We start from the raw sequence: 24,126 nt of genomic DNA, 5'->3' as shown, positions 1-24,126 counted from the left end.
CCTTTTATTTATGGCTCAGAACTTTCATTATCACTGCTCAGAATTCCCCTCCACACCCCTCCCCCCCTCTTTCTGACAGACTCTGACCCTGCCCTTCCTTACCCCCCCTCAGCAGCTTCACCCTCCTTTTACTTTCCTTGGCTTCAGTATGTAGTCCACCCAAGAGAGGGGATATGGTGCTCTCAGCTGCTTTGAGAGGGCTTGCACAATCAGTTCATTGGTGGCATTTGCATCATCAACCTTAGGGCTGGCCTTCAGGGTGATGGTCAGAATTGGGGGCCAGAGTGAGGAGTGGTGCCCCCTTCACTAGGTGTATCACTCATCCTCACTCAATTCTCTGTGGTTCTTCTCTCTAGTGCAAGTGGAAAAGAAGGCCCTCAGAACAAGCATAAAGTCTGGGGTAGCCCCCCAAGTCATCACAATGCCTGCCCATCCATCATCTGGGAAACAGTCTCTTCTTTGAGACAGCAGAGCTGAAAGGGAATGTTATTTGGAAGGAGGCCCAGCATCCCCACTCATGTCTCAGGCCTCTGGGATTCAACCTCCTGGCTCAGTGAGTTCTGCCCCTTTCTCTATTTACCATTTTCATATGCCCAGCACCTGGGTCAATGGAACAGCTGGAGGATGCCTGGCCTGGAATAGCCCCCTTCATGTTTCCCCTCTTCTCAATCATGGGAACCAAGAGGGGATTTCTAAAGAGAGGAGCTGGCCAGCTCATATTCAGACAAATTCCCAAATTTCAAGGAATTGACAGATGGGGGAGGGGACAAATGATTTCCCATCTTTACGAGAAAGACTAGAGATAAACCAAAAGAGAAGTCCTCAAAAGAGAAATCAACATGTGGGATACCCATTCGGCCATCCCACTCAAGCTTTGGACCCTCTTTTTTTTTAAGGAGGACGCGGCTCACAGTGGCCCATGCGGGGATCGAACCAGCAACCTTGGTGTTATTAGCACCACGCTCTAACCAACAGAGCTAACCAGTCACCCCTGGACCCTCTTTTGGATTGGGTGGTGTTTCCCTCATAAGTTTTAACTTATTTTTCTTTCCATCCATCCAATAATAATAATAATAATAATAATAATAATAATAATAATAATATAATCATAATAGCATTTCTGATTGTCTAGAGCCTAGAGCATAGTAATGTTCTAGGCTCTATATCAAGGACTTTACCACTATTATCTTGCTTAATTTTCCCAAGAAAAGTATGAAGTAGAAGTAGTTCTTTTTTATTTTCTTCCCTTTTCCCCCTTTCTTCTGCCTCCCTCCCCCCCCCACCCCCCCGACTCCAGTTCAAATGGTTCAAGCCGTTGTTTCTCAGTGTAGTTGTGTAGGACACAGCTCCCTGGCCCATGCTGGTATTATGAGACTTGTGTTCCCCCGGCTGAGGCAGTGGTTGCCAGTTGTTGGTCTCGGCATGAGCCACAAAGCCATCTGCAAATGACTGCTGCCTGTGCTCTGCTTGGCGGTGCCTTGAGAGGCCAAGCCATGAACCAAGGCCAGCTGTCACTAATGCCAGGCTCATGACTGCAGCCTCCCTCTGTCTCACTAAGCTATAATGTCTGCTGGTGTTCACAACCAGAAGTTATGGGGACTTCACTCCCTGGCACTGAAACCCTAGGCTGAGGAGCCTGGTGTGGGGCTGGGACCTTTTGCTCCTCCAGGAGGGGACTCTGCAGCTGAGGTATCCCTCCCGGTTTTTAATGGTCACATGTGGATATGGGATAAGTCAGTTCCACATCTCTGCTTCTCCTACCAATCTTGAGGTGTTTTCTTCTGTATCTGTATGTCTTTATTTGTAGGACTTCATTCAGCTAGACTTCAGTGATTCTCAATGATGGTTGTTCTGTAATTTAGTTGTAATTTTGATATGGTTGTGAGAGGAGATAAGCACAGCATTTATCTACTCCGCCATCTTGACTGGAAATCAAGTTGTTGCATTTCTAATAAACTTCTAAGTGATGCTGATGCTCCTGGTCCTTAGACTACATTTTGAGTAGCAAAGCAGAGGAAGAAGTGCAAAGGTTAGAGAGATGGCAATGTCGGCATGCACCTATTGTGTGCAACCACTAACTGGAAACTTCTGATGGGCCCAGAAAGATACTTCCTTCTCCAGGGTAGCAAGAACAGCATTGATGAGGGGGAACACCACCTTCTATGAAAAGCACTGTAGTGGCTTCTTTATTAGTCAGGACATGTGGATGGGAGACACCCTCTTGGGACTGGACATTCTTATTTCAACAGAATAATGGGATTCTTGAGTGGTAGAGGCTAGATGTTGGCACCTAATCATGAGCAATAAGGTGATTGAAATTACTATATAAACTGCAGAGACAAGCAATAATCAACATGCTTTGCCCACAGGGATCTCTGATGGTAGCCAATTGATTATAGCATTTGTAGGAATGAAATAGATGGACAGCTTACCGATGTGCTACTTGACCTGTAGAAGTGGAAAATTTCTAGGTCTAGTAGGAGAAACTTGATTAAAATTGTATTGGTGACTTAGAGTCTTTTACCCAGTTCCTCAACTTAAGATAGTTCCCCAAGCCTGAAGCCCCTTGATAAGGTGGGGTGTGGGAAGGCCTGAGTTTCTTTCTATAAATCTTTCTCCTACTCAGAGGTTCTCAAAGTATGCTTCCTGGACTAGCAGAATTAACATCACCTGAAACTTGTCAGAAATGCAAATTCTTGGGCTCTGGTGATTCTGACACATGCCAAACTTTGAGAACCACTGCTCTATGCTTTCCTCAGAGAGATCTGTAGCCATTTGCCAGGGTGCCTATGAATCGAAACAGGAAATAGTCAGACCTTTGGGGGAATTATTAGATACTGTACCATGATGATACTAGTCTTGGGAACCCAAAAACCCATTATGGTCCACCAGTTGGAACGAGGGTTTATGGAGGTCAGGTGACAGAAGGATCTTGGTTCAGATCAATCTCACAGTGAGTCTGTAAGACCTGTCCAGTTGTTATTTTTCTAGGTTCAGAATGCATAGTGGGAATAGGTCTAACTAATAATTAACAAAATCTCCACATTGGTTCCTTAAACATGGAGTGAGGAAAATTATGGTAGGAAAGGCCAGTGGAAGTCCTTTGAACTGTGCCTGCCCCACCATGTTACCCCCAGCATTAGTAAACTTAAAGCAGCGCTGCATTACTAGAGAAGTCGCATAGATTACAGCACCTTCAAAGACTTTCAACATGCTGCAGCCCTTGGTACAGCATATTATAGCTAATAATGTAGCATGTGCCCTCTTTCTATACTATCAATTAAAGACCACCAAAATCAGTTCCTTTTCAACTGGAACAACAGCAATACACTTTCACTGTTTTATCTCAGGAATATGGCAAATTTCCTGTTCTGATTATCATAAGATAATCTTGTTATCCCACAGAATATCAAACTGGTTATTTAAACTAATAACAGTATGCTTACTGGTGTATAAGAAATAGCCATCACTGTAAATGCCTTAGACAGATCTATGTATACCAGAGGGAGAGAAAGAAATCCTACGAAAATTCAGAAACCTGCTAGGTAGGTGAAATTTCTCAGCTATTGAGTGTAGGGAGGAACTGAAAAAGCTGTGGGCATGTTGCACCTTCACTATGAAGATGGAGGCACAATGCTTAAAGGATAGTCTGGATTTTAGAGGCAACATATACTGTATTTAGGTGTACTGCTGCAAAATATTTACTGGATATGGCATAAAGCTGACAGTTTTGAATGAGGCCCAGAGCAAGGAAGGGGTCTGCAGCAGGTCTAGGCTCCAGGGAAAGTTGCCATGCTGCTTTATGACTTATAAATCCAACGAACTTCAGATTGTCTGTGGCAGAGTAAGAGCCCCAATAGAAGAACTATAGCAAAGCCCCTTAGGTGTGGAAGTAAGGCCATACCTCTTCTGCTAACGATTATTTCCTATTTGAAAAGCAGCTCCTGATTTGCCACTGGACCCTGGTCTAAAACTCAGACTATAGATCACCCCGTGACAATGCAACCTAAGGGTGTTATCTGTAGCAAATCATACAGTTGGATAAACACAGCAGCATTCCATTGTTAAATGGATATTGCACATATGAGACCAGGGCTTAGACGTTTCAGAAGGCATGAGTAAAAGCATGGGCAGATGGCTCAGATTTCTACTTGTATTGTTTTCTTCTTCTGATCACACACTTATGCCTCCATGGAGAAGGTTTCTACAAACAGTTAACAGAGTGAGAAAATGCATAGTCTTGATTTTCAGATGGTTCGCTCAGGTATGCTGGCATCACTCAGAAATAGACAGTTGGTTACATTCAGGGATGGCCCTGAAAGACAGTGGTGAAGGGAAGCCCTCTCAGTGAGCAGAATTTCAGGCAGTATAGTTAATGTCTACTTTGTCAGGAAGGAGAGACATCCTGAGGTTTGGAGCTGCACTAATCACGTGCTGTGGCTGCCTACAACAACCCTGCCCTCACCTCTGTAAATGGTCCCTTCAGTAAATTATTTTCCATTAAAGCTTTTTGAGCACGCCCTTTGTTTTCCTCTAAGATCCCGAATGATACAAGAGGTTTCAATTAAATTGTAATAGAATCTGCCTGGAATGCCCTTGTGAAAGATTCTGAGAATTGGCAGGAAAGAATGAAATAATAAAAAAGGGATTTGTACCACATTCATTCAATAAATATTTATTGAGGGCCTTCTACGTTCCAGGCACTGTTCTTGGCACTGGGATACAGCAGCAAAAAAAAAAACCCAGATAGACATTCCTTTTGCTTTTGTAGAGCTTTAATTTTAATGAAGGAGGTAGGCAATAAGCAAAAAACAAAAATTTTTTAGTATGTCAGATGGCAATAAGTGCTGTAAGAAAAATAAAGAAGGCCCGAGAGATAGGGAATATTAGGAGGGTGGTCAGGGAAGCCTTTTCTGATAACATTTGAGCAGAGAGGTGATTTGAAGAAGGCGAGAGAAAGAGCCATGCAGAGATCTGGGGAAGGTGTTCTAGGCAGAGACTACAGCAAGTATGAAGGTCTTGAGGCAAGGGTGTGTTTGAAGAATGGAAAGGAGGTCAGTGTTATGGGAGGGAAGTGAACAGAGAGCAGATGAGTAAGAGATACAGTCAGATAGTAACAGGAGCCAGATAACGTAGGGCTTTGTAGGCCTTTGTGGGGTTTATGTTTTACTGTGAATGAGATGGGGAGCCTTTGGAGGGTTTGGAACAGAGGTGTGACATGATCTGACATGTTTGAAAGGCTCCCTCTGGTTCTCAGATGGAGACTAGAACAAAGTGTATGGCAGAGGAGCCGGGGGGGGGGCCCTTGAGATGGAGGGCCCCAAACTTCACTCCCGCCCTCCTTGGTCTGACCTTGCTGAGAGCCTCCGCCCTGGTTTAGCTCCCAGGTCTGGATATGATGGCTCATGTCCTTGATGCCACACAAGCTAGAATAGATATATTTGGAGAGATATTTTTAACATGAAGCCCACAGTTAGCTGTCCTTTAACGCCACAGGGCCCCCCACCCAAAAGAAGAGTGGTGGCTCCGTGGGCCTAAGCCACCCCTCACATTAGGTAAATACATGGATGTTTCCTATTTTACTGTTCTTCAGATTTAGTACTTGTAAATACACACACACATTAAGGAGAGATTAAACATTTTTGCTAAAAAAGAAAAAAAAAAAAGAACAAAGTGGTGCAAGAATGGAAGCCTGGAGACCAGGTCCGAGGCAATTTCAATAATCCATGAGGACATGAGGTTCCTGGGATTTGCTGAGAAGGGGTCAGATTTTGGAATTATTTTGAAGGTAGAGCCAATGGGCTTTGTTGAGGGGTTCAGCATAGGATGTGAGAGAAAGAAGAGGCAGGAATACAGCAATGTTTTTGGCTTGAACAATGCTATGAATGGAGTTATATTTACCAAAACGTGGAATGGGTTTGTGGGAAGGTCAGTAGCCTTGTTTTGACGTTTTAAGATGAAGCTGCATTTTGAACATGTAAGTGGAGGTGTTAAATAGGTAGCTGGTAATATGAGTCTAGATTTCAAAGGAGAGATTCTAACTGAAAATACAAATTTGGGAGCATATGGCTAGTATTTAAAGCCATAAGACAATGAAATCTCCAAGGGAGTGAGTATAAATAGAAGAGGTCCAACTTCCAAGTCCTGGAGCTCCCAACATTGACAGATCAGGGAGCTGAAGTGGAATCAGGAAAGGAGGGGGCCATCAGGGTGTTATGATGGTATCCATTATCATGGCAAAAAGAGAAAGGACACAGTCGCCATGGGTGAATTGTTTAAGGCACGCATCCTCTAGCCATTGATTTAGATAATGCAATGGGGATGGGAGGGTTGAAGTTCAGGGAGGTAGATTTGAAACAGTTTCTGACCACATATACAGAAGCCACAGTGCGCTACATGCTTCACCCAGTTCCCCTCTTCCCAGCTAAGTCATCTTTGTGGGCTTCCTCATTCAGTGTGACTCTGGGCAAGTATCTTCCTACCCTCTTCCAAGGAGCCCGTCCACCTTTATGCTCCATGGTCTGACCAAATCCATGCCCCAGGCGTTGGAGATCTTGGATGGAGGGCACTTTAGCTATTGGGGAAGGAGAGGGAGCAGCTGGGCCTGGGAAGTCAACCAAGTTTGTGGTGGGGGTAGGAGTATAGGAGAGTGGATGATTTAGGAGAACCTAACAAGTAAATGTTTGCTTAATGGAGGAATGTGCGTATCCTGAGCTGTGTCCTTGGGGCTCTGCCTGACTGATGTGCCTGTCACTCCTGTGCGTGTGTGTGTGGTGTGTATGTGTTTGCGTGTGTGTGTGTGTGTGTGTGTGTGTGTGTGAGGTATACAGTAAGTCCCCACTTAATGTCCTCAGTAGGTTCTTGGAAACTGACTTTAAGTGAAACAAGGTGTAATGAAACCAATTTTTACCATAGGCTAGTTGAAACAAACAAGAGTTAAGTTCCTACAGCATATTTCTGGTCACAAAAATGTCAACAAACTTTTAAATAAAAACTCATAACATTTTATATATTAAACATTGAAATAAATGTGAGCTATACACATATTTAAGAAAAGTTAATAAAAACAAGTATGATAATGATTTTCCAACTACGGCAGGAACTCTGAAGCCAGAGCCTATCCTTGCAGCCCAAGTGCTAGGCAGGAACCCATCCTGGACAGAATGCCCTTCCATTGCAGGACACACACACACACACACACACACACACTCCCCACATACCACACACACACACATACCACACACACCACATACTACACATACCACACCACACACACACACACCCCACATACCACACACACACCACACACACCACATACCACATACACCACACCACGCACACACACATACCACACACACCACACCACACACACACACACCACACATACCACACACACCACATACCACATACACCACACCACACACACCACATACCACACACACCCCACCACACACACACACACCCCACATACCACACACACACACACACTACACACACCACATACCACACACACACACACACACACACACCAGTACTCACTCAGACTGGAACAAAGTACATAGCCAACTCAACTAACATGTACATCTTTGGGATGTGAGAGGAAAGCCGAGTGAGTACCGGGGAGAAGACCCATGCAGACATGGGGAGAATGTGAAAACTTCACACAGACAGTGGCCCCAGCCGGAAGCGATTTTTGTTTTCCCTCATCAATGTTATAAAGAAAAGACGGGAAGGAAATGGCATTATTGAAGACCTGCTTATTTGGTCCAGTCTCTATGTGCCCGATGTGTCCCCTCTCCCAAGCCTGCAGAGGGCGCCCCAGCCTAGGAAAAGAGGCTCTAGAGTGGGGCGGGGCTCTGGCCGAGTGGTGTGTGTGTGTGTGTGTGTGTGTGTGTGTGTGTGTGTGTGTGTGTGTGTTGCTCTGGCTGTTGAGAGCCGGGGTAAGGTCCGGGGCTCTAGCAGGAGGCGGGTTTATACGTAACCCGTTAGGCTCCTCAGAGAGCCTGGGAATGGCGTTGGGCCTAAAGTCCCTGGTCCTGGGACAGCTCCTATGATCTCCCTGCTTCTGGACCCCGCCGGTCTCTAGTCCGTGGAGTGGACACTCGGGCTGTGGGTGAGACCCCATCCTCCGAGACGTGGGGCCAGCGTGGGCCCCGGAAGTCCTCGTGTGGTCGTTACCGCAGGCCGCGCAGCCAAATTCCCACCACTCAGACCCCTGAACACTGCAGGCCCAGGTGCACGTGCGGGTGAAGGTGAGTATTTGTCCGCGAATATTTATCTCTCCATCTCCCAGTATTTCCAGTTTACCCTGAGTCCAAGGCACCCAACGGTAAAGACATGAAATAACGTTTTCCTTAAAGTTCACATCACCTTCGGGACCTTTTTCGCAGCATAAATAACCCTCACCCGATTGATTTCTAAAACCACTAAGAAAAGTTTTCTTTATTCAACGGAGATTTATTGAGAGCCTCACTGTGCCTGGCGCTGTATGGTCAGTGCCGGAGGATGAAGGGCTTTAACTCGGACAGCGGCAGGTTAAATGGACCCAGGAAAATGCTAGACTTTGGCCTAGCATGAGACACATTTTAGTACAAATAAAAATAAACTTATCCCAGAAAGATGAAGGAAATGGGAACAGAAAATGCAACCCACAAGCCTGCTGCTTGCCTTTAGCCCCACAGAGGACCGCAGAGACGATGCTGCCTCCTGGTGGTAGAGCGGGGCAATGATGGTTTCAAAGCCAAGTGGAGTGTCTCACGGGGCCAGGGGGCGGGGAGGTGATTTTGAATCGAAATTGGCGCCCGCTCCTCAGGTGATCAGAAGAGGAGTTCAGTTATTCTCTTAGTATTGGATTGAAATTTATTACTAGCGCAATCCATAGCTCTAAAGCAAAAGTCTTCAAGAACATGGCAGCGGAGTTTCCCTCAGGTGTTTTGCTTTGCCCACCAACTGAGAAATGAATGTCTAGAAGAAAACGTTTTTTAGCTTCTTGACATAGCTAACACAATCTCTGTAGCGGAACTGTAGACAGCACTAGAAGAATTACAAATATAGGTCTCAGAAGAGGAGGCTTGGCAATTTTGGCATCCATAAAAATGGACTGATGCAAAAGGACAGAAGCACTGATGATTTTTAACAAAACAGCATCACTTTGTCCCAAAGTACAAGGAGAAATAACATCTGACTACGTGGACAAGAAAAGGAACTTCACAAAAGAGGTCAGCTGAAACTGCACACATGTTTCATACGTGATTATGGCTAGGAGACAAATTCATTTTGAGCTTTCATGAATAACAATTCTAGACCCCATCCTTCTGACCTTCCTGTGCCATAAAACAAGGCAGAAGATGCCAAGAACAGTATGTCAGTGATGCTGTGTTGGTCATCCCATGCTGCCCCCATTTTCACTCTTTTTAAAGGAAGGTATTGAAAGAAAGAACCTAACTGTCATTTGTGATCATGTCCCTCCAAAGGGCTGGATTGATGAGTAATGAATGAAATAGTGGTTAGCCAAAGTGTGTGGGGAGCAGTGAGTGGAGTGTTAAGAAATCTGGTTGCTTAGTTTGCAATTAGTTTTAGGTTCATATGACCCACGTTAAGATTTTCTACTACCTGTAATTCTGCAAGATCCTGGTAGCCCAGTTCATCCTTTACGTTTGTGTCAAAGAGGCCTTGAAAGGATTCACCAGGAAGGAGTGAACCAAGGTGAGCAGGAGGCTTCAGATTCTGAGGCAACATTGATAAGCAGGAGCTGGCCTACCATTTCATAAGTGTGTGTGTGTGTGTGTGTGTGTGTGTGTGTGTGTGACCATTTCATGGATGGGATAATGGTAAAGTCATTTAAAAACATGGTTTTAGTAATTTTCTGGATAGCCTTGAGGATAACTTATTGTTAGAAGGTAGTTGATGATTCAGTTTTTTTTGTTTTGTTTTATTTTTGTTTCAGGTGTAGTGATGATTTAGTTTCAAAGCAATGAAATGCTTCAGTGTTAAAGGAAAACTCAGGATTCCAAGGATTACAATGAGTTTTCATGTTTGGGGATGATGATTTTTTTAAATTTTGGGGATGATTGATCCTTAGAATTTTTTTTTCTTCTTTTCTTTTTACATTTCTAGTAGAAGCCATTACTTGTGTTTCTATTGAACACTGGAATGCTAGTAGTCAGCAAAGTATTTTTACTGTATGCATGAGCAAGGCATTGGAAGTCCTCCAAATTTATAATTTTGTTTTTTTTGCTTTATACCTATTTTTACCGAAATTTACTTGTCTAAGCAGCAGTCTTCTGAAAAGTTACCTTTCTCTCATGTCCCATTTGGGTCCTTGTGGGTTTATGTCTATAAACACACGTAACAGAAAATTTTTTGTAGTTTTGGTTGGGGCTCAGGAAGGATAAAAATAAATGTGTGTGTTTAATTTGCCATCCTTATTCTGAACTTCTTTTTGCCTTTGAATTTAATAGTGTTGATCTTTTCCCTTATGGTTAATATTCCATTGGTTTTACGTTTTGTTTAAGGAGCTCTTTTTTACCTCAAGGTTATAAACACTCTCACCTATGTTTACTTCTATTACATGTATTTTAAACATTAAGTCTTTAATCCTAATATGATGAAGCATTTGAAAAATATTGAGGACATGATAATGGTGAGATAGAGGTATTAAAAAAGGGAAGAACAATTAGAAATAAAAAAAGAAAACCAGAAAGCTGAATGACAAAGGAAAAGTTAAGCGTAGAACACATCTCTCTTGCAGTGAGCAACATTTACATGGTCTCTGATCATGATCTAAATATAGTGGCATAACTATATTTAGAGGATAGGGTGACAGGAGAGGAGGGTTGGTAAGAGAGCTAAATCTACACTTTTTATGATAGGCAGTCAATTGGTAATGCTTAAAATAGATAAATCAAGAAACAGAAATATGAACAAAGTATTTAGATATGGCATCAACTCCTAGAAGAAGTAGCTTAAGAGTTAAAAGCTGCAGTAAATGGTTATTCAGAATAAGCCTATTTATACTTTTTGATATTTTTAAACCACAAATATGTATTATTTGATACTTTTTGAATTACGCATCTTACAGAAAGAAGAAAGAACAGATGAAGGCAGACCAGGAGAGTGGCTATTCATTCTCTAATGATAAATTATATATTGCATGTCTATTCAGGGCAGGGCTGGAGGCAAATACGAGGCATGCAAGTGTGGCAGGATAATTTAGTGAAATATGAAGTTTTATTTGTTCTGCTTATGTTTTTCTTTTCTCTTTAGAATAAGCAAGGGTTTCGGCGGGGCTGAGAGTATAGGCATTCTGATGTCAAAGGCCCTTTTACCTTTGTAAAAGTCTAAAGCAAACTCGGAAGAGGTTATATCCTGAAGGGGCTGGCGACAGGAAGAGTTTTGGAGAGTTCTTTAAGCCTGTGGAAGGGATTGGTGTGTAGGTCCAGTGAGCGTGGGCAATAGGCTCTAATCCCTGGTTGTGATGAAGTAAGTGGCAGGACCTGAGTAGATGGCTCTGTGGGGTATCTGGGGAAACCAGGTCCAAGCCCACAGACATGAGACATGACTTCCCATGTCTCAAATGTGGCATAGAGCTAACAGTTTGAGGGTCCAAGACCTAGCTAGTCATACCTGCTGGAACCACAGTATTTACTGGTAAGGTTGCTGCCAGTGATAGGATGTTGTAGCAGCCGGACAGAAGCCTCCCTTGTACCTTGTGTTTCTATGACTTTTGCACAGCCCTCGGCAGATGGGATCCCAAGAGTGTCTGGTGCTGACTTTCTCACTAGCACACTGGTGCAGTGATTCGGAGTAGGAATTAAGTTCATTGCAAGAACATTGTAAAACGCAGTAATTCTTGCACATCTGCGTTTGTAGGCTATGATCACACCTGCTGCATGAGGATAGGTAGGGAGGATCCCCTGTCTTCACCTGCCTTAGGAGGAGCAGATAGCAAATACTTTAAAGACATTATGATAAGTGGTGGGTGCTGTGACATGCTCAGGCTCCCGTAGAAGGTTAAGGTGGTGAGGCAGCCACCTCTAGATTCTTGCCCCTTTCCCAAGATCTGTTCCCTTTTTTCCCACATGGCCTGGCCCCATCTGATAGTCCTCCCACTCCCTACCTAGGGGTGAAGGGGGACTAGGAGTATCTCTTTTCTTGGGAGGAAGAGGTAGAGGAGAGCCAGGCGGGAGTTTTCTTGGAGAGGAGCCTAATTTACATCTGAATTCTGGGATTCCAAGTACCTGCCACAGGAGACTTAGTCCTTGGTGTCAAGAGATTAAAGTGACTAAAGTAACTTGGTCCTCAGCCAGGGGAGAAAGGTGAAAAGAAAGGAATGGCAGGAGGCTTTCCCAACTGGAAAGAAGCTGAGGGAGTCAAGAAGCCCAGATGGGAATAGAGCCCCATTAAACAAACAAACAAACAAACAAACAAACAAAAGATGCCAGGGGCCATGCTGTATTGATTGGGACAGAAGGGAGTCCTGTTGGGTTTTTGGGAGGCAATACGGACTCTGAAGGGCTCCCAGGGCTGAAACTCTGACTAGGATATGTTTCAGTAGAATTGTGTTTGCCTGTGTTACAGGTGGGCCCAGGCTTCAGCCTCCCTCCTGGAGACCCTCCCAAAGAGGTGAGACAGGAGGGCAACTTCCTAATATTAAGTTAGTCAGAAAGGTCAGCTGACTAATGAAAATCCAGCCTTTTCACAAGAAAATTGGGTATCACCGATGAGCATTAAGGAGCCTTGGGAGGCAAACCATAAAGACCTGCATACCAGCAGATCTTTCACTGCACATAAGCAGTAAGGCCCAAGAGTATTTATTCCTAAGGTGACCTTTCCCTAATTTAAATACTAAAAATCATGCATAGGGGTGGAAATTTACCATGATAATGAAACATGCGACCATAAAGAAGCATGTAGCCGTACTGCACAGGTGCCATAAAACCTCCGCCTTTACTTGCCTAGATACAGCTTTTATCCTGCCTAGCTCTCTTTAAAACCCGGCCCCAACTTCTCTTGAGGAGACTTTCCTTTCCTTTCTTGGTGTTGCTTCCCTTGTGCGCAAGCTTAATACACTTTTGCCTCTTGCCTGAACTTTCTTGCAGTGATAGCTCTTGATTTCCCTCCTGGGAGACTGCAAGAAGCCAAGGTGCTGGTGACAGAGGTACTTGGAGGTTTGCGTGTAGTGAGCCTCTAGAAAGGGGAGGCAGACTCTGATAGAGCTGGGAGTGAGAAAATACTGGATATAATCAGGGAAGGGATCTCTTCAGGGTCTCGGAGGCCTGCAGAGCCACTGGGGGTGTGTGCTCTGGGTCCACCATCTCTCCACTGGCAGGAATTTCTCAAAGACGGGGAGCAACCCAGGTTCCACCCTGCCTGTCAGCTTCCCTTCTGTTGCCCACAGGTCTGGGTACCTGGGAAGAAAGGAAACTCTTGGGATAGGTGAGAACATAGAATTCACCAATCTGAGCTCTCAGCCAGGACACCAGACTATGGTGACCTTACCCTGTAGTGACACTGGCTTCCCCATGGACACAACAACACAGGAACACACAGGGTGGGAGGCCAGAACAGCTTTTTATTCAGTTACGTATAAATCATGTTTACAAGGAAGAGGTGGGGTGCAGTAAGGGGTGGGTTCAGGTCCAGTGTCCTGAGTGACTTTCCTCAGAGGGGACAGTCCTGCTGCCTCCTCTCACATTCCTTTTTCTGCCTCTTTGGGCCTGGCCGGGTGTGGGCAGTTCAGCCATGCAGGTAGGGCTGGGAATACAAAAGGAATGGCTGAAGCAGGAGAAGGGGTGAGGCAAGGCCGGCATGGGATGGCTGCTCTGGGGCCCCCGAGTCCTCTCTCTCTCCTCGCTCGCTTCTTGACCCTTGGATTGGGGCTCCAAACCCTGGTGAGGCTGATGGGGACCTCCTGGGCTCCAGGCTGGTCACTGAGCTATGGCCTTTTTCGGGTCTGTGGCTGTTCAGTCCTGACAGGAGAGAAGAGGGGTTTGAAGGACTGATGAAGGCTCCCCTTCCCTTCCCTCCTCCCATCCCTTCAGCTTCCTCACTTCTTACAGCCTTTGGATCCCTTTCCCTTCTTGCCAGACTTGTCCTTTTTACAGCGCTGGGCTGGTTTCCGTGTGGTTGGGGCCGTGTCCAGATGCTGCATCAGCTTCTGCACCCAGGCCTCCTTGGGGTTTGCACATAGCTCTGGCTGAGAGCGCTTCCAAGTTGAGAACCTGGGGGTCGGGTATTAGCAAGCCTGTCCTAGTCTTGCCCACCATGCCCTCCCCATTCAGTTGCACCCACTCCTTTGTACCCACTCACAAGACAGCTGGGATGGGGCAGCCCAAACTTGGCTCCTGCTTCCGGTAGCTGCGGACAACCATGGTGGGAATCTTCTTTACGCTGTAGTTGAGGCAACAGTCCTGTGCCCCTCCATCACTGCCTGCAGAGTGGGGTTCACAGGGAGCCAGGGGCCATTTGTAGACTCCCTCTCAGGCCTCTCCAGCCCTATGCCCCCATCTTAGAAAATTTCCTTGATACCTTGGGTCCGGGGGATGCAGAAGGCCAGGACCAGGACGAGGAGTTTCAGAGCCAGTGACTGAGCCATGGCTGTGGTAGAGGATGAGTATGAGGCCAGAGCTGAGCAGCTACAAGTTAGGGGTCCTGGAGTGTGTGGGCTGGGATTGGTCTGCTGTCTATTTATTGCAGGCGGACACTTTCACTTTCCCATCCCCATGCAAGAATAGGGCTCTCTATCCATTTCCTTTTTCAAAACAAAAAAAAAATCCTGACTTGGCATCCAGCCCTCATTAGAATGCTTAAATTACAACTTGACAGCTCCGTGTTTCCCCGAAAATAAGACCTAGCCGGACCATCAGCTCTAATGAGTCTTCTGGAGCAAAAATTAATATAAGACCCAGTATTATATTATATTATATTACATTACATTACATCATATTATATTATTATATTATATTATGTTATGTTATGTTATGTTATGTTATGTTATGTTATGTTATGTTATGTTATGTTATATTATATTATATTGTATTATATTATAAAGACCGGTCTTATTTTAATATATTTATTTTGCTCTAAAAGATGCATTAGAGCTGATTGTGCAGCTAGGTCTTATTTTCGGGGAAACACGGTAGTCAGTGCCCAAGCCGGCTGAGTCTACCTGGTCAGGCCCTCTTTCATTCCCAGGCACCTTTATGGTGCAGGCCTCACCACCTGTGCCCCAGAACACTGTGATTTCCTTCTCGCTGCACTTTGGGCTCCAGGATGTCTCCCTTCTTCCAGCAGGCTGAGAACATTTCCTAAAATGTAAACCTGGTTATTGAATTGTAAGAGTTCTTTGTAAATTATGAATAATACACTCTTATCAGATATATGATCTGCAAATATTTCCTCCCATTCTGTGGGTTGTCTTTTCACTCTCTTGATAGTGTCCTTTGATGCACAAAATTTTGATGAAGTCCAGTTTATTAATTTTTTCTTCTATTGCCTGTGCTATTGGTGTCATTTTAAGAAACCATTGACAAATCCAAGGCCATGACGATTTCCCCTATGTTTCTTCCCCAGCTTTACTGAGGTATAATCAATGAATAAAATTGCATATATTTAAAACGTACAACATGATGATTTTATATGTGTATATATTGTGAAATAATTACCACAATCAAGTTAATTAACACTTCTATTACTTCACACATAGTTACGTTTTTCTTTTTCTTTTTTTGTGGTAAGAATGCTTAAGATCTACAGTCTTAGCAAATTTAAAGTATACAATCCAGTATTATTAACTACAATCAGCATGTGTACATTCAATTCTCAGAACTTATTCATCTTAAAACTGAAAGTTTGTGCGCTTTGACAAACACCTCTCCATTTTCCTCACCCTACAGCCCCTGGCAACCGCCATTCTACTCTGTTTCTATGTTTTTGACTTATTTTCTTTATTCCATGGTAGGGTTTCCTTCTTTTTTATGGTTGAATAATATTGCATTGTATGTATATGAGTATGCCACATCTTCTTTATCCATTCATCCATCAACAGACACTTAAATTATTTCCATATATTAGTTGTTGTGAATAATGATACAATGAACAAGGGTGTTCAGATTTCCATTTTGATGGAATGTCTTTTTTCATCCTTCACTTTCAGTCTGTGTGTCTTTCCGTCTCTTGTACACAGCAATGTAGATTGGAGCATGTAATCCATTTACATTGAAATTAATCGTTGATAGCTATGTAGTTATTGTCATTTTATTATCATGTTTTTCATCTTTAAAAAATTTTTCTTCTTAAGAAGTCCCTTTAACATTCCTTGTAATACTGGTTTGGTGGTGATGAACTCCTTGAGCTTTTTCTTGTCTGAGAAGCTCCTTATCCATCCTTTGATTCTAAATGATAGCTTTGCTGGGTAGAGTAATCTTGGTTGTAGGTCCTTACTTTTCATTACTTTGAATTTTTTCCTGCTAACCCCTTCTGGCCTGCAAAGCTTCTGTTGAGAAATCAGATGGCAGTCTTATTGGAGTTCCTTTGTAGATAACTAATTCCGTGTTGCCCCGAAAATAAGACCTAGCTGGACTATCAGTTCTAATGTGTCTTTTGGAGCGAAAATTAATAGAAGACCTGGTCTTATTTTAATATAATATAAGACTGGGTCTTTATAGTATAATATAGTATAATATAAAATACTGGGTATAATATAATATAATACCAGGTCTTATAATATAATATAATATAATTTAATATAATATAATACTGGGTCTTATGTTAATTTTTGCTCCAAAAGACGCATTAGAGCTGATGGTCCAGCTAGGTCTTATTTTCGGAGATACACGGTTCCTTTTCTCTCATTGCTTTTAAGATTCTCTCTTTGTCTTTAACCTTTGGCATTTTAATTATTATGTGTCTTGGTGTGTGGGCTTCTTTTTTAAGATTTTATTGGGGAAGGGGAACGGGACTTTATTGGGGAACAATGTGTACTTCCAGGATTTTTTCCAAGTCAAGTTGTTGTCCTTTCAATCATAATTGTGGAGGGCGCAGCTCAGCTCCAGGTCCAGTTGCCGTTGCTAGTTGCAGGGGGCACAGCCCACCATCCCTTGCGAAGGGAGCTCAGCGGCAGCTCAGCTCAAGGTGCCATGTTCAATCTTATTTGCAAGGGGCGGAGCCCACCATCCCTTGCAGGATTTGAGGAGTGGAACTGGCATCCTTGTGGTTGAGAGCCCTCTGGCCCTTGTGGGAATCGAACTGGCAACCTTCGGAGTTAGGAGCATGGAGCTCTAACCGCCTGAGCCACCGGGCCGGCCCGGTGTGGGCTTCCTTAGGTTCATCTTTTTGGGTACTCTCTGCGCTTCCTGGGCTTATATATCTATTTTCTTCACCAGGCTAGGGAAGTTTTCTGTCATTGTTTCTTCAAATAAGATTTCAATTCCTTGCTTTCTCTCTTCTCCTTCTGGATGCAAATGTTGGTATGCTTGACGTTGTCCCAGAGGTCACTTAAACTGTCCTCACTTTTTGGATTCTTTTTTCTTTTTGCTGTTCTGATTGGGTGTTTTCTGCTACCTTGTCTTCTAAATAGCTGATTTGATCCTCTGCTTCATCTAACCTGCTGCTGAATCCGTCTAATGTATTCTTCATTTCAGTCATTGTATTCTTTCTGACTGGTTCTTTTTTATGTTTTCTATCTCCATTTTTATGTTTCCTATCTCTTTGTTGAAGTTCTCCCTGAGATCATTGAGCAGGAAGATAACAGTAAGTCCCTGCCACACATTGAGCTGTCGGGGCCTATGTGGTAAAGATAGGGGTATGCAAGGGGGGCACTGAGGGAACCTGGAAGGCAGTGGAGCCCAGGTGTAGACACAGTTCCTAGAAGAGGGGTTGAAATTATGAAAGTTGTTATCCTTCTTTGGGAACCCAGGTCACTCACCCAGCCATTCCTCTGCCCTCAGTTGCTGTCCTGGGCTCATCTGATCACACAGACCCACTTGAAATCTAAGCTTGGTGTGGGGGTCTGAAGCTTGCAGCCCTGAACCACGCCCCTTCCTTGGTCGTCAGGCCAGACTGGATGTAAATACTGGGAAAGGGGACACAGAGATTCAGATGGCTACACATCTGAGATGTGAGCATTCACCTAAGATTTCCAGTCCTTTGAGTGAAGGTTTTGGCTTGGTGAACTCTTGAGAGAGCCTAGATAGTGTTTGACAATATCTGGGGTGGCTGAGGTGCAGAGGAGTGCAGCACCAAAATCCTGGTGCCTGGGGTGAGAGGTGAGGGGTGAGGGGTAAGAGGTGAGGGAGGTACAAATGGCTGACTCCAGCTTTACCCCTGCTGATGAATTCAGAACGAACACACCCTATCACCAGATTGAGACGCTGGAGATGGGGAGCGGAGGTATGCTAATTCACTCCTACTCACCCCCAGTGTCAGAAGGACCGCTAACTCCTTAGGACGGACACCTGGGTCAGGCTTTGGGGGAGAGGTCCTAGGTGTGGTGTTGCAAGAGTCTGGCAATCCTCACATTGGGAAGGGGCTACATTTCCTTCAGCCCCAGGCCCCAGGCCCATTTCCTCCTGCCTGGTGAAATGTTCCAGGGCAACAGATCTCTCGTCTCAACAACTTGGCTGCCAGCGTGGCAGGCGGGAGCTGGGGAGGGGTATGGCAGGAATTTCAGCTCAGAGGCTGGACTATTCTGAGAACAGGGCTTGGGGTGGCCTGAGCCCCTGCAGGCAAACCAGGGTCAAAGGGCCTGGGTGCCTTGGTGCTCATGGGTTCCCAGCTGAGCGCTGAGCCCTCCAGTGCAGCTGTTCCTGAAGGATCTACTGAGTTCCCGTGTGTGTGATATTTGTGTGTCTAGTGTAGTTGCAGACATTACTCAATGTGTAGCTACCTAGGATTAGGAATAGAGTTAGGACTATGCTTAGGTTAGCATTAATGTAGGGGTTACAGTTGGAGGTAGGTCATGGTAAGCATAAGGCCATGTAAAAATTTGAGGGGTAACACTCACCAATATTACCTTGACAGGGTGTATCTGTCCGGTTTACTCCTCCCTTAGAGTCTGTGTCTGCTGCATCAGAGAAGATGGAGGTCAGGACTCTGCAGTAAACTTGAGACACTCATGGGGATATGGGTGGATGTGTAGGTGAAAGATGGGGCTGCTGAAGAGGACAATGGACTCACTTGCTGACCTTGACATTTCTTTAAAAGCACACAGCCAGGTTGTTGAGACCAGGGGTTTGCCTGTGAAATCTAAAACTGTCCTTATTAAAGAACAAGCAAAAGGACAGAAATGACAAACCAGAGTTTAGAGGAAAGATAAACAGGCCAGGTCTGAGGAGCCTACAAAGCTTTGAAGGACGGAAGAGAGCGGCTTTGAAGGGTGGATTTGGACTTCCTTTGTGTTTGTGGGTCTGCAAGATGAACTGCGTCTGTTTGCATGTGTGCAAGCCTGTCTTTGTGTCTGCACGTGTGCAAGCCTGTGTCTGCTCTGACCCAGGGTGTTCATGAGTCTACGAAGGTGTGTTTCCTGGACATGTCTCTCGGTACTCTGAATTAGTTTCTGAGTGGCATTGTTGAACTTGTGTCTTTGTGTTTACATATGTGTGTGGCTGTCTGTCTGTGTCCATTGTCTTTGACTGTGTGTGAGATTCTGCCCGGCTTCTCACTTTATCCTGCCCATCTCCCCTGATGCACTCCAGCTGCTAGTACTATTCACTGCTACCCTTCTTTTTCCACCGTTTGGATTCCCGTGGGTCTGGGTGCCTGCCCAGGGTCCTGCCCCTATGGCCTGAGTAGCAGGCTTGACCTTGGGACTGATACACTTTGGAAAGCCCCCATGCCTAGCCATAGATCCAGAAAAATTACAGTGCAGAAGGACAACGCGGGAAAAGGGGTCAGTTGGCAGCACCCACCCTCCTTCTGGAAACAGATTTGCCTCTGGCCCCTTCCCAGGCCCCCCATTGCATCCCCATGCTCTCATCCAGACCAAGTATTCAGGGTCCTGGCCTCACTGTCTCTGGGGATGAGAATGGGCCGTCCTCTGCAAGCCCAGCCAGACCTGGTAAGGATCTGGTCCTCTGTGTCTCCCAACGTCTTACGTGCCCGCGCTGTGCTCATTTCTCATAGCCCCACCTGAACTCAAGGTTGTCCTTCCTTCTTTCCTGTGCCTGCCCTTAATTCTTAATTTTGTCCTTAATTCTGTGACAGCCTTGGCCTATGCCACGGGTCCATGAGCCCCGGGGGAGCACTAGGCTTTGGATGGCTGGTAAAGAGCAGAGGCCCAGCCCCCTCTCACATGGTGTAGGAGTCAGTGTCTCCATAGGGCTTATTTCTGTTCTCATCCTGTGTTCCTTGCCCTCACTGCGTGGGCTGTGGCGAGAAGGTAGAAAAATGAAGCAGCCATGGTCCCTATCCTCTAGGACTTAGTGTGTAAGGGGAAAAATGATTTGTGGAGAAACCACTCTCCTCTACTGTAGGATTCCCTCTAAGAAATCCTGTAGTGCCCTCTGCAGACATCACGGGAAGGCTTCAGAAGGTCAGAGCCATTCACCATGACCTGACGGTACTTCAGAAGCCCGGAGTTGAAACTCCAATGTGCCCAAGCAAGCATTCAAATATTCCTGACACCTACCACCAATATGGAGTAGCCGTTCTTGAGTTTGTGCCCTCCTTGAGGTTTTTAATTCTGATTTCACCTCTCTTGGCCTAGGGGTGTGTAGGATTATGGGATGGGATGAGCAAGGCTTCATCACTCAACAACAAACTGCGTGTAGTCCTAGGGTCTGACCCTGTCTTCTCTCAGCTCTTGAGTTTGCTGAGAATTAAGAATCCTGAAGGTCTTGGTTCTAGCTCATGTCTCTGTCCCAACCCTTTGTTACTGGACTTTGGTCAGCACTGTGCACTCATGCTACTCTGGGGCAGACAGGGGCCTGTGGAGGACTATGGGAAGGCCTACTCCATGTAGGCCAGGATGTGTGCACAGTAACCTCTGCCTCACACCTGATGCTGCTGGGACCTTTCTGGGTCATACCCTTCATTCTGAGCCTCCAATGTCATCTCCTTGGCTCTCTGCCCGATTCCCACCAGGCAGGGAGGATGTGCCTGTCACAAGACCTTCTATGATCTTTGTGGATGTTTTAGGAAAACACCTGGAAGGTGTTGGCTCAGCAGGCTTGAGCCGTGAGTCTCGTCACCCTGGAGTCCATGGTAGGGCTGGGCCTTCATCCCTTAGACACGGAGTCACCATTCAGAGGGACACATTCTTGCTTCTTCCCGTCCTGCTGGCAGTGGACGCACTGTGCTAAGTGTGGGGTCCTATGAGAAGAAGAGAGTCCTGCCACCATCTCCTCCTGGTTTGATGGGATGTTGCGTCATCCTGGATTTCCTTAGGAGTCAGTGCGGCAGGGACATCCCACTGTCCCCCGTGGCACATCATAAAGAAGCATCAGCACTTCCCGTGCTTCCTCCAGCTCTTGGCTCCTGTGCTGTAGGTCAGAAGGTGGGAATGCAGAGGTGCCACCTTCTGAGAGATATGAGGGGTCCAAAACAGAGGTCCATCGCATCCTCAGGGCAGCCTTTTGTCTGTCTGCTTCCCAGATCTCTCCTCCCACTTCCAAGCACCCTTGGTCTCTGGCTGAAGACTAGGATGGCACATCTGCTCTCTTTGTCTGTTTTAATCCCCATCTTCTTCCTCATCCTCTGTGCATCTAGAGCTTTCTCTGCTCTCTTTCCTACTGTGTTCCAAGAGCATCTGCTTCACACATATGATCACCAACTCAAATACTTGGCCCCATCACCTGGGCTCACAAACTGCTACCAACTTTTTAGGCCCCAAAGCAAAGCAAAACAAAGCAAAGCAAAGCAAAGCAAAACTTGCTATGATAACTTCCAAAATTCCTCTCCACCACTGGCCTTGGCTCTGTATTGCCTCTCCCGCCGTTGCCTTTGTCCTCTCCCAGCTGCTCATTCATGTCTCTAGGTCTTTTCCCCGTCTCTTTTAATTGTGGGGAAACCTTTCTTTTCTTGATAGACAAAGTCCTCCTTCACTAATGCCACCTTCTAATTCCTCCAGCGAAATGTCAGTGCTTTAACCTGAGGCCAACCACTTGCCTTAGGGACTCACTCCTAATCTGTTATTTCTGCACCACGACGTTGCTGCAGCAGTTCTCCCTTTGCTCTACTGCATCATCGATTTATTCCTCTGGGCTGTGTGTTTTCCATCCACATCCAACATGCTATAGCTCACCTATCTTTCAAAAATCCTTGGTGCTGTTTCCTCATTTTTCTGCATTTGTGTGGAACAAAACTCCTTGATTAGTTGATTATACTTTTTATCACCAATTGCTCTTCCCTTCTCTCTCGAATCTACTCCACTCATGCCTTCACCTCCATACTCACCTGAGTCTGTTCTTCTCAAGGTCATGAATGATCTCTATCTTGCTAGATCTAATAATCAACTCCAAGTCCTTATATTACTTGGCTGATTAGCACCTTTTCATGCAAGTGCTCACTTTCTCCTCGCAATGTTTTTCTTTCTTGGCTTCCAGTATAATACACTCTTCTGATTTTCCTCCCATCTCACTGTCTGCTACTACTCAGTTTCTCCTTATTGTTCCTACATTCCCCCACCTCACCCCACTTTCTTAATGTTGGAGTGTCCCAGAGCCTCGTCTTTAGATCTCCTTCATTTACATTCACTCCCTTGTGATCTTATGTAGTCTCATGATTTTCCATCCATCCATCTACCTACCTACCATCTATCAGTCAATCATCTATAGCCAGGACCCTCCTTGGGGACCATCAGGTTTCTGTGTTGAGAATAGACTGTTGGTATAATTTTATATATACACACACACACACACACACACATATATATATATTATATAATTATATATCTATATATATATATGTTTTTTATAAGAAGCGGAGTACAGCATTAGGAATAGAGACAGTGGAAAGATAATGGCTGTGTGCAATGTCAGAGGGGCAGTAGATGGGGGGAGGGGGTTATCACTGTGTGAAGGATATAAATGATAAATGTCTATTACATTGTTTTGTACACCAGAAACTAAACAAACAAACAAACAAAAAAGGCAATAGACTGTTGGAGGTACGATCTCAGGAAGAAGCTGGGAGATTAGTTATTATGCTACTGCAATAATCATAGCAGCAGGAGTGAGAAGTGGTCATGTCATGAATTCATTTTGATGGTAGAGACAACTGGATTTACTGATGGATTGCATGTGGACTGTTAGGGGAAAAAAGTCAAGGGGTGATACCAGTGTTTTGTCCTAATGAAGTGGAAAGATGGTGTTTTCATTAACTGATATGGTGAATACTGGAGCATGTTTTGGATGTGTGATTGGGTGATAGTGGTGGGTGGGGAATCAGGAGTTCAGTTTTCTATTTTGAGACGAATATTGGATATCCAAGTATACATGTTGATTAGACAACTTGGGCCATGTGACACTGTCCATCTCATGAGATCATGAGCTCCACTGCGCAAGTCCTGTGTCACGTCCATGGTTATGTTTACTATAATGCCTTGCATATAGTAAGTACTCAAGTATTTTAATTGTTGAATGTAAGATCTTCCTCAAGGTCATTTTTATTGTGATCCTTCTGGGGTCCTCATCAGCGGAGTACTTCCTTCTGGGGCAGGATCCCGTTTCATAGAGCTTATCAGGCTAGTGCAGTGATTTGTCTGACTCCTCAGCCCAGACTACAAGTACTATTAAGGTACTACCATTGGCCAGCCATTGTTCTAAGCCCTGGGGACATGAGACACTATTATAATTAATCAGGCAAGAATGAATGAGAAACTGAATACAAGCAGAGATAGTGAAAAATAGAGGAAAGGACCAGAGTTGAGATGTCAAGATGAGAACCTAGTGACTGACATGTTTGGGCTGAACAAAAGCATGGCTTAATACCTATGCCATTCCCTGACACTGACAAACAGTTTGGAGGGAAGGAATCTGAGTGTTCAGATTTTGAATTAATTTGCATTGCCTTTGGACAACAAGGCTCAACTCACTGCTTTTCATGAAAACATGGGTAAAAGACCTAATTTCAGAGTTTATTCACAAACATTCCCTAAAAGAACTTGGATGTTGGGTTGGCTTCCTGGCT

The 24,126-nt window shown here is 44.9% G+C and overlaps 1 protein-coding gene across 1 annotated transcript; it reads right to left on the bottom strand.

The window, feature by feature from the left end:
* Window positions 1-13,553: 13,553 nt before the first annotated feature.
* CCL21 (C-C motif chemokine ligand 21) lies at window positions 13,554-14,687 on the bottom strand. Its single transcript, XM_019732551.3, has 4 exons — window positions 14,530-14,687; window positions 14,311-14,431; window positions 14,052-14,222; window positions 13,554-13,970 (listed from the first exon to the last, which is right to left on the bottom strand). Exons 1-4 carry the CDS (start codon window positions 14,594-14,596, stop codon window positions 13,937-13,939), a joined length of 393 nt encoding a protein of 130 aa, XP_019588110.3. The 5' UTR covers window positions 14,597-14,687; the 3' UTR covers window positions 13,554-13,936.
* Between the last annotated feature and the right edge of the window lie 9,439 nt (window positions 14,688-24,126).

This window comes from Rhinolophus sinicus, chromosome 16, assembly GCF_057876585.1.
Source record: "Rhinolophus sinicus isolate RSI-liver-muscle chromosome 16, RSI-T2T, whole genome shotgun sequence".
Classification (NCBI taxonomy): domain Eukaryota; kingdom Metazoa; phylum Chordata; class Mammalia; order Chiroptera; family Rhinolophidae; genus Rhinolophus; species Rhinolophus sinicus.
The sequence above is the reverse complement of the archived record's forward strand: the minus strand, read 5'-3'. Positions and strand labels throughout refer to the sequence as shown.